Below are 11,534 nucleotides of genomic sequence, written 5' to 3'. Positions count from 1 at the left end.
TGAGTACCTCAGTCCCCGTCAGGAGCTTCGCGCCCCGGGGGATCAGGGTCAGGGCCCTTCCTCTTCGGAGGAGGGCTATGTGTACTTTTTGTGTGTCTCACGTTTTGCGTGTGTGCACTTTTTTATGCACCAGGTGTAAGTCTTTTGAGTGTGTTTCACACACCACGGGCTTTAAAAAAAAAAAAAAAAAATCTCAGTGCAACTCTATTCACACGCTCAGCAGTGCTGACATTAAGGCTGGCCATTCACTATACAATTTCCTTGAGATTTACCTTCAACTATGTAGTGCAAGGGCTTGCCTGATTGCATACAAATTAAAAAGGCGTCGGTTTGACCTCCTATTATATGGTTTTGGTAAATCTAAAGCAAAGTTAAACAAGAAAATTGTATAGTGTATGGCCAGCCTTCGAGAAAGCTTTGTATTGTTTCATTGAATACAAAACATTCTTGGATTGAACTAGGTGGTAATATACAAGGCTTTCCCTGGATGGCGGCAGTCCCAAGCAAGCACCACCCCTGATGTTACTCTGCAGAAGGACAGCCGCTCTGTCCTGGAACCCCGAAGACCGCTGCTATCACTGCACTAGTGGTGACTATTATAGTGATAGGTATAGGTCAGGTATGAGATATGGATGTGTACTATGATCCAATGTAGCTATGCTATAAAAATCATACCTAAAATACAGATTTAAAAAAAAACAAAAAAAAAAACACATACAGGCATATTCAATTAGGCAAATTACACTAACCTAAGACAACCAGATTTAGTATTTCAACTATGTGATTTCAGTAAACTGAAATCTAATTGGATGCTATAGATTAAATCACAGCATCAGTCACTGCAATTCTGAATTGCATAAGATCAGAAAAAAATGAACCCTTTTATAGATGCCTAACATGTACACAATTCCACCCCAATCCCAATAAGGGTAAGTATGGGTTCCAAAGCATTTACATGTTCATATTGCTGGCAAAAGATCCATATGATGAAAAGCACAATCATTATATGACAGTGGATTCCAAAGTCTTCCCACATCTTCCATTTACTATCTTAGAAATAGTGAAAATGTAAGTTTGTAATGTAATAAATTAACAGACAACAGTCAAAATAAAATCCTTCTAATCCAACACATGCAGAGATTTGGTCAAAGTGATGCTCCTTGAAAAGACTGTCTCTGTTCAAACGCCTGACGACTGAGAAGCTGCTGCTGGGTCTGGAGAAACTTGACAACGTCTGGACTTCTCAAAAGGGACTGGTGACAAAATCAAAAATGTGTTAATAATGGTGTCATAGGCACATAGATCATTAAGGTTTTAAAAGTTAAATAAGAACTCCAGTTTTACTTAAAAAAAACAAACAGTTCATTTTCACCACTAGATGGCCTCATTCTTCAAGGCAGAACAGCCAAAGTCACTCAACTCATTTTCTCTAAGCCTAGGTTGTCATTCCCCAGCCTGTGATTGGACAGTGAAGGAGAAGCAGCACAGTGATTGGCTTATCTTTGTCACTCCTCCTGCTTTCTCCTACTGTCAGCATGTTACTTGTGAGCACAAGAATCAATTGGCTCCTTGTGCTGCTTTTCTCCGAGCTCTGCTACAAAAACTGCAACCAGCTGATTCCAAGTTATATTTGTTTATTTGCACGGCTTTTAATTAAAAATATATATTTGTAATGATGCATTATTGAATGAACCCAGATTTGTCTTTTATAGCTGCTTAGATTTTAAAGTGGAGCTCCAATAACACTTAACTTTGGTTTTGGATAAAGTGGGGAGGGGTTAAAAATTGTCAGGAAGTCACAGCACATCACCTAGAGGACAAATCACATTAATAAACCTGACAGAGGATCTAATCCTTCCCCACCTAAAGCTACACTTATTTATTACTGGTACTTGTATTGTGCCATCAATTTACACAGCGCTTTACATATATATTATACATTGACATCAGTCTCTACCCTCCAGGAACTTACACTCTAAGGTCCCTAACTCATATTCATAAAACACTGCCAATTTAGACAGGAGCCAATTACCCTACCGTCATCTCTTTGGAAAAAAGACAGTGAATTAGTGGAGGGAGCCACTGGACTGCAATTCATACATAGCTGCAAATATCTAAAAGAAGAACTCCAGAAACACTAATTATATCTGAACATAGCCATAAAGAAAATCTATACTGAAAAAAATCTTCCAATGGGGACACTAGTTCGAGTGACCTGGGGGTCCCCAAGAAATTCCCTTAATTTGCAGGCATTTACTCTCACTACCTGTTTGGCTATGGGACACGAAGTGAAGGGAAATCTCCGCAATTGGGGCACAGATGGCAAAAAAAAGGAAAAACCGGACAGGGGGTTAAAACCCTCTCTTGCTCTATCCAAATAAAGTTTTTCCTATAGTTCTACTTTAGGTTTTTACATCTGTTTTCTAACGAATTTATAATTTTTGGGACAATTAGAATTCAAATCGGTCGAAAATTGATTGACTGATTCAAATTCTATTTGAAGAATTGCTGGTTGCCAAGGAGCCGGCCACCACGTCCTTAACAACCGATGAGTCACCAGCTGTCTGCAGGGTTCCCCGCTGACAGTGGAATGTGAAGAAAAACATTGCCGACAATAAAAAAAAAAAAAAATTGTGAAAAAAACAGCGGGTCTGGTATGGAACCCCACGCTGCAATGAGAGAGAGAAAAAAAAAATGTCGCCCTCCCCTCCTCCTGAAACCTACCTGGCCACAGGCCCTCAACATGGGGGGGTGCTTTGTGGAAGGGGGGCTCATCAATATGGGGACACGGGTCTCTTCCCCACAACCCTGACCAGTGGTTGGGGAGGTCTGCGGGCAGGGGGCTTATCATTAATACAAAAATGTGCTGCGCCAGAAATCACACAAAATAAAACAGTGATAATATGTGATAATAATAGATGAAAAACAGTTCATAAGGCACATAATCGTGCTAGTGCTCCAATCAAAGAAATCTCCAAAAGTCCCAGTGTTCAACTGAAATGTGATCCAATCGTGATAAACAACGAATATTGTGAGCACCGTTTAGTGAATCCCTCCACCAGACAGATAAGCCTCTCACCTTCCCATCAGACCCAAATGGGCCAGCAATCACATAACATGGATAATGGATTTCCAGGAAAGGGCCTCTCTACTGTGTAGCTCCAGGGATTCCAAGATATATGTGGGGATAAGAATGGGACAAAATCTAGTGCTCTCTGTATATATATATATAAATCAGCTTTATTGAAGAGAATAAACAAACTCACATTTGCAGGGCACTCAGCCGTGCCTGCTTTGCTGACATGTAGTGTAGATAGTGCTCCGGAGAAACGATCTGCGTCGGCCACGCACGCTCCGCCCCCCCTATACGCGTTACGTCGAGCGTGATGCTCCTTTGACTTCCTCGGTAGGCTAAGGGGGCTTATCATAACCTCCTTTAACAAGAGCAGAGCACCCCCCCCCCCCATATTGAGGGCATGTGGCCTGGTATGGTTCCTTTCCTGACCTGCTGGGCTTCATGCTCAGATAAAGGTCTGGTATGGATTTTGGGGGGGACCCCAGGCTGTTATTTTTTTTCATTAATTTTTGCATGGAGTTTTTCTTAAAATCCACACCAGACCCAAAGGGCCTGGTATGAATTGGGGGGGGGGGACACCATGCTGTTTTTTTTCACAATTTTGTTATTGCCAGAAATTGTTTTTACATTCAGCTGTCAGTGGGTAAACCCGCTAACAAGCTGATGAGTCATCGATTGTTAGGATGTCGGCAGGTGCCGACTGCAAACAACAGATGCATAAAACAGACCATTAGTCCATTGATATCCATTCAGGTCTGCTTCCGTTTTTTTAAACGGAAGAAAAATAGGCCTTTCTTCTATTTCAAAAAACTAATGTTAACATTAGGATGATCATCTGCTTGCCCATAGGAATACATGGGTGTCCATTTTTCATCCATAAACGGACAGAGGACAAACAAATCGCCAATGTGAAAGGGGCCGAAAACCTAGAAGCTGATTGGTTACTATGCACAGCTGCACCGAATTCTGTGTGCTCTAGTTTTAGTAAATCCCCCCAACATATATATGTGAAGCCAGCCTAAGGCAAAGTTACAATAACAGTGACAGGTAACTAGATATAGAAAGTCATGTTCAAAGCTGGGGGGGGGGGGGGGGGGGGGTAAATGGCGCTGCCTCTATGTTTATGTCTAGATAAGGTCACGTAAATCAAGGGTGTATGGTATACTCAATAGGATCGGTATAGCATCAGATAACATCAACATCCTAACATCAAAGGTCCTATCATATATTTAAGGCGAGATCCGGACCATGTATAAGAAGAAGAGCCTCATATAGTGAAGTATTGTAAAAAAATTATTGCTTTATTTAATAGAAACGGTATTCACATAACAAAAAGGTAAACGAGCATGAAACTCAATAGGGACGGCAACTTCCTCGTTCGCTGTGAGCTTCTGGAACGCGATACGTTACAACCGCCGGATGTGCGTTCCAACAGTAGCAGAAATTACGTGATTACGCTCTACGCGTTTCATCAGATTGATGTCATCAGGAGCAGCGTCAATCACGCCATCTCTGCAATCTAATATAGTCAGTGGTTACCAGGCAACCGCAAATAGTATTCCAGCCAATCGCTACATACTTATCCCAGTGGTCAAGTGTTATTGGGTGAAGAAAGAATGTGCCACATGTGTACTTCAGTTGCCATGGCCAAGCCTTTGCACATACATTGGGTCAAGTCGCACCAGTCACTTTACAATTTATTTATTTTTGATATTTCATATTTATTGTGTTTATTCATCCCTAGTGGGAATTTTCCACCAACCGGCTTATTATCCGATCTCCTGACATTGCACTTTGGGCATTTTGCCAGTACACCCAATACATGAGATATATATTCACCTCCCACTGAGCACCTTATATTCATATATTTATTTCAATCCTTGCACTAAATTACAGCACTTTGTTGCACCTTTGACACTTTTTTAGTTTATGTCCATGGATACTTATCAAATGTAATGTGTTGTTATAAGTGGTAATACCACTATATGAGTTTTTTCCCTGTTTACAGTCCTTGATTTAAGTGACCTTATCTAGACATAAACATAGAGGCAGTGCCATTTACCTCACCCCCCCCCCCGCTTTTCATATACCATCGTTTTTTTCCTTTTAGGGCTATATTTTTTAGGTAGGCTGCAGCCTAAATCTACTCCTTAGCGCGGATTTCTTGACTTCCTCATGTTCAAAGCTCTTGCTGCTGGGTGGATGAACCTGAAAAAAGTGTCCCAATTTAATCCATAAACATTGTAACAATCCCCAGTATTAACCACTGAAAACACTTACAAGTCTTTTCTGGTTTAACACTTGTTCCAGCAATGTAGGGCGAGGAGGACGATCCCCAACAGATCCAGTTCTTTGTTTTGTAAGAGACACAGAGCACTCTGCTGTTTCCTAAATAGATACAAAAAAACAGACATAGGATAAATAATCTTGTATATCTATCTGCAATGTATAGCAAGTCTCAATGCTGAATTCATTTGTGTATTTAGCTTCTAATCAATAGTCTGAGGAGCATCGCTCTTAGCAAACATTTACAACTCATTCAACACCTCTGAACAGTTTTCTTGGAACTTTTAAATCATCCTTCAGCTGAATTTTTGGAGTAAAGAACACAGATCTCAAAATCAATGTAAGCAGTGACTTTAAAGCAGGGTTTTCCAAATGTTCTAAACAAAGGGCCAGTTTACTGTGCTTTAGATTTTAGGGGGGCCAGACTGTGGCCAGTGGTAGTAGAAGTCGTCACAGCATTAGTGGGAGTAAACAACGTCCCATCTTAGGTATTAGGGGAATTATTAGTGCCCTATGGTTGGTGTTGAGTGCCCCAACATTGGTGTTTGTGAGAAAAAGGCCCCATCATTCATGTCAGGAGGAGGATTAGCGTCCCATTGTTGGTATCAGTGGGTGGAATCGTGCCCCATCGTTGGTGTCATTGGGAGGAATAGTGCCCCATCGTTGGTGTCATTGGGAGGAATAGTGCCCCATCGTTGGTGTCATTGGGAGGAATAGTGCCCCATCGTTGGTGTCATTGGGAGGAATAGTGCCCCATCGTTGGTGTCATTGGGAGGAATAGTGCCCCATCGTTGGTGTCAGTGGGAGGAATAGTGCCCCGTCGTTGGTGTCATTGGAAGGAATAGTGCCCTATCGTTGGTGTCATTGGGAGGAATAGTGCCCCATCGTTGGTGTCATTGGGAGGAATAGTGCCCCGTCGTTGGTGTCATTGGGAGGAATAGTGCCCCGTCGTTGGTGTCATTGGGAGGAATAGTGCCCCGTCGTTGGTGTCAGTGGGAGGAATAGTGCCCCGTCGTTGGTGTCATTGGAAGGAATAATGCCCTGTCGTTGGTGTCATTGGGAGGAATAGTGCCCCATCGTTGGTGTCATTGGGAGGAATAGTGCCCCATCGTTGGTGTCATTGGGAGGAATAGTGCCCCATCGTTGGTGTCATTGGGAGGAATAGTGCCCCATCGTTGGTGTCATTGGGAGGAATAGTGCCCCATCGTTGGTGTCATTAGGAGGAATAGTGCCCCATCGTTGGGGTCAGTGAAAATAATAGTATACCATTACTGCTGGCAGTGGGAAGAATAGTGCCCCACTGTTGCTGTCAGTGCAGAAATTGTTGCCCTAATGTTGATGTCAGTGGGAGGAACAGTGCCTCCTGGGCAGCAGTTTGGAGAACACTGCTTTAAAGCATGTTTTTAGCAAGCTTAAAGCAGAACTCTGTTCAAAGCAATAATTGGACATATGCACTGTAAAAATAATGAGCACTAATGCCAGGTGTGATGTGTGTAGCGTTCTGTAAAGTTTTTATTAATTCCCTACAGTGTAGTAGGCCCTGTGTGTCCGGGGGCTGACACTTACACTTCCAACTGGAGTACAGCTCTGACAGTGGTTTGCTCACTCTACAGCTTGTCTATTGGGAGAAGGCCTTGCATTCCTTTTACAGGATGAAAGGTGCTCTGCGATTGGATGAAGGAAGTTTATCCCTTCCTCCAATAACAGAATGTATTGTGTTCTGTAAAAAGAATGCAGGACATTTTCAGAATGGGCTAGGTGCAGAGCAAGCAAATTGCTATCAGAGCTGTGCCCCAGCCATTATAATAAAGCTTACCTGTAGGTAAAATAAAGATCTCCTAAAATGTTCACAGTTGAGATATTCTTGCGAGCAGCAGCGGGTGACGTCACCAGCGCATGCTCTGAAATAACAGCATACCTGTGCCGTTCTATCAGGGCAGTGTGCCAAGGCTGAGACTCCCGAACGCCCTGAATCCTCAAACTCGGAAGGAAGAACCAGTGAAGATAGAAGCCTCTGCAGCGATGACAGCGCACCTCTGGAGGGCTTCATTTTAAGGTACGGTAAGTATTTCATACATTTCAAACCGTATAGGGCAGGTCTGTCCAGCAGGGCGTATCCCCATCCTGGGAAGGTGGAGACACACATGTCAGGGGCCTGCTTGGCGGCAATTTATGCTGTGTATACTCACTGATCCCCCCTGCTGGGCAGACCTGCCCTATACGGTTTACTGAGTAAATATACTGTTTGGCAGATAATGTGCATGGACACGAATTGCGCCTGCTTCTAATCATTACTTTCATGGCGCTCCTGGCTGCAGACTCCACCTTCCCCGTTATCACATTGTGGCTCTTGCCTTTTACCATGCTGATGCATCTTGGATATACTCAGAGCATTGAAATAGTAGCTCCAGAAGAAGCTGTTTCAAGCGAAACATGTTGAGCAATCTGGCCCTATGAATTATCTGCATATTCTGTACCACATCAATCAATCTAGATGGGCGGCAATACTCGCACCTACTATCGTCTGTGAGATCTTCTTGATGTGATGAATTCAAAAATGACTGCAGTGATTACTGTCTCGATTGTATTAACATACCATTACCTATTGTTGGTGGTCACATATATCAAAGCCTCTGTTGAAGCAAAGTATTTATGTTGTTAATGTCTTTTTTAGTTGTGAATCAATAAAATTTGTTACATTTTTACATATCTAGTGCCGTTAAAGTCCATGTTTTTTCCAACAACCTATTTTCATTGCTGGGAGTTCTTGTTCCACAACAAGAACAGGTTTTATATATATGTGTGTGTGTAGTGTGATGACTGTTGTAGGCTTTCTGGTATGGGCACAAGACTTGGCAGCAGATACTAATCATAGCACCATGCTTGTTTAAAGGAGTTCTGGCCCCCATCCCCCAAAAAGTAAAAGTCAGCAGCTACAAATACTGTAGCTGCTGACTTTTACTATTAGGCCCCATTCACACTAGTGCGACTTGTCCCACGATTTTGGACCGCAAAATCGCATGACAAGTCGTTTTCCATTATTTTCAATGAGGCCCATTCATATCAGTGCGTTTTGAAGTCGCACCGACTTCAAAGTAGTTCCTGCACTACTTTGCCACAATTTTAATGCGTTTTGAGGCATATAGCCTTGCCGTTGCTTTTAAAATCACGGCAAAAATTGCGCTGCGAAATCGCTGCAAAATTGCATCGCAATAGTGTGAAAGGGGCCTTAGGGCACTTACCTGTCCAGCGGTGTCCTCACCCGATCCGATTCTTTAATCAGCTCTTGGGTGCTGGCACCTTCACCCTGGTTAAGGGAAACTGGCAGTGAAGCCTTCGGCCTTCACAGCCAGGTTCCTACTGCACACTTTGTGAATTGGCCAGCTGCGGGGGCAAACTTCCGTGAACTCAAAACCAGGTTCCTGCTTCCCCCCCAAAAGGGTGCCAAATGTGGCAACGGAGAAGGCAGACAAGCAGAGCTTTCCCTTTTGGGTGGAGCTCTGCTTGAATCCCCAATTATTGCTGGGAGTTGTAATTCCACAACAAGGACAGGTCACCATCGGTGCATAAGGTGTAGAGCAGGGGTCTTCAAACTATGGCCCTCCAAATGTTCAGGAACTACAATTCCCATCATGCCTAGTCATGTCTGTGAATGTCAGAGTTTTACAATGCCTCATGGGATGTGTAGTTCTGCAACAGCTGGAGGGCCGTAGTTTGAGGATCCCTGGTGTAATGTGAGGACAGTTCCAGGCTTTCTGGAATAGTCACAAGCCATGTTCTGGCAGCAGATACTAATCCTGACATAGCACTGGCAGCTGGATTTACTCCCCTGGTCATTGCTGGGAGTTGTAGTTCCCAAGCAAGCACAGATTACTCTGGGTATATACGATGCCAGTTGTAGGCTTTCTGGTATGGACACAAGACTTGTCCTGGTAGCAGATACTAATCATAGCACCGTGCGTGTTATGGATTTAATACCTGATCATTGCTGGGAGTTGTAGTCCCACAACGAGGACAGGTTACTATGGGTGTGTATGATAAGGGTGTGATGACAGTTTTAGGCTTTCTGGAATAGTCACAACACCTGCAGCCAGATGTTAGACCTCCAGCTTGCTGATGGATTTACTCCCCTGGTCATTGCTGGGAGTTGTAGTTCCCCAACAAGCACAGATTACTCTGGGTATATATGATGCCACTTCTAGGCTTTCTGCTGTGACGTCACTTCCGTGTCCCCGATGCTGACCTCCAGCTTGCTGGCGGTGGTGGTGACCCCCTGGTCGCTCTTCTTCTTGTTCTTGTACTTGTCTTTGTACATCTTGTTGCGGTGTTTCTTGCACATCCAGGGTTTCCTCTGCTTGGCCACCTGGCTGGTGGTCTCCTGGCAGCCCGGGTAGGTACACGTCTTGGTCACCACGCTGTCATTGTCGCCGGAGTTGTCCTCGTCCTCCAGCTCCTCGGGGCTGGCCGTGCTGTCTCTGGGGTCGGAGGTGTCCAGGAGGTCGGCGCCATCATCATCAGCGGGCATCATGGTGTAATAGACGAGCGGGGCCTCCGCGTACTGGCCGCCTTCATTCTCCGCCTCTTCTTCCTCCTCCTCCCGGGAAGACGAAGCCTCCGCCGGCTCCTGCATGATGGAGGAACCCGGAGCCGCTATGTATACAGCGCTGCCTGCAGTCCTAGACACACAGCTCTACTACTTCCGGCTGAGGACACTGCGCATGCGTACTAGCATTCTGTACTCCGGGACACGTGACTTGTCAGCGAGCTCTGTTGATTTAGGAGTACACTGAGGAGGTGGAGTGTTGCTAGGACCCCATAAAGAGTACCTGTAAACAATGACTGCCAACTGACAATGTATCTTAAAGGAATAGTTTACTTTTACCACAAAACTGCCTCTGCAGATAAAAACAAATTGTGCTTCTCTGACTAGAGTTGAATAAAGCCCTTACCATAGGTGTAGGCCATTACATTCCTTATGATGCCTAAATGAAAAACTCCCAGGACGTTGCTAAGTACTCCCAGGACATTGCTAAATGAGGCCCAGTCATCGTTGCTCACCTCCATAGGGTACCCTGATCAGACGACTGTCCCCGGGGCCAGTCTGTCCAAGGATTTGTCCCTGGATCGCAGGGACGGCGCTAGGTGCAGGGCCGATCATGGGCAGGTGCTGAGGCAGAGGGGGTCCCGGAGCCAGTGGTATAACAATGAGGCGTAGTTCACCCCAGATGCCCCACACTGGGGGGGGGGGGGGGTCAGGCCGGCTTCGCTCTCTGTGTCAGTTTTAATTTGAATCGCTGGGCGCCTGCTGTCACTCAAAGTCCCTCCTCCTGGTTTGGCTCCTTTGATAGACAGCACACTTGTCCAATGCCAGGACGTGTGCTGTCTATCATAGGTAGGAGCTGATCCAGGAGGCGGGACTTGTGTGACGGTGGGCGCCCAGCGATTCAAATTAAAGCTGACACAGCAGGCGACGCCGGCCTGTGTGATGATCCGGCCGGTTCTCCTCTTCTCTCTGATGATATGCACTGGTGAGGCTGCATAGATCAGCACTGGTGAGGCTGCATTGCTGGGCACTGGTCAGGCTGCATCACTGGGCACTGGTGAGGCTGCATCACTGGGCACTGGTCAGGCTGCATCGCTGGGCACTGGTCCGACTGCATTGATGGGCACTGGTCAGGCTGCATTGATGGGCACTGGTCAGGCTGCATTGATGGGCACTGGTAAGGCTGCATTGCTGGGCACTGGTCAGAGCATTCATGGGCTGCATTGCTGGGCACTGGTCAAGCTGCATTGGATGGGCACTGGCCAGGCTGCATTGCTGTGCACTGATGAGACTGCATTGCTGGGCACTGGTGGTGAGACTATATTTCTGGGCACTGGTGAGGCTGCATTGCTGGGCACTGGTGAGGGTGCATTGGATGGGCACTGGTCAGGCTGAATTGGATGGACACTGGTAAGGCTGCATTGGATGGGCACTGGTAAGGCTGCATTGGATGGGCACCGGTAAGGCTGCATTGCATGGGCACTGGTGAGGCTGCATTACTGGCCACTGGTGAGGCTTCATTTCTGGCCACCAGTGAGGCTGCATTGCTGTTCACTGTTTAGGCTGCATAGATGGGCACAGCTGAGCCTTGCATTCTTTATGTAGCGCACTCCTGAGCCTTGCATTCTT

At 45.5% G+C, this 11,534-nt stretch overlaps 1 protein-coding gene across 1 annotated transcript; it reads right to left on the bottom strand.

The window, feature by feature from the left end:
• Window positions 1-976: 976 nt before the first annotated feature.
• On the bottom strand, window positions 977-10,096 carry RFXAP (regulatory factor X associated protein). Its single transcript, XM_082246827.1, has 3 exons — window positions 9,606-10,096; window positions 5,357-5,464; window positions 977-1,253 (listed from the first exon to the last, which is right to left on the bottom strand). Exons 1-3 carry the CDS (start codon window positions 9,990-9,992, stop codon window positions 1,146-1,148), a joined length of 603 nt encoding a protein of 200 aa, XP_082102953.1. The 5' UTR covers window positions 9,993-10,096; the 3' UTR covers window positions 977-1,145.
• Between the last annotated feature and the right edge of the window lie 1,438 nt (window positions 10,097-11,534).

Source organism: Pelophylax lessonae (assembly GCF_965119305.1).
Source record: "Pelophylax lessonae genome assembly, chromosome: 2".
Taxonomy (NCBI): domain Eukaryota; kingdom Metazoa; phylum Chordata; class Amphibia; order Anura; family Ranidae; genus Pelophylax; species Pelophylax lessonae.
Note: the sequence above shows the minus strand (reverse complement) of the source record. Positions and strands in the feature narration are given on the sequence as shown.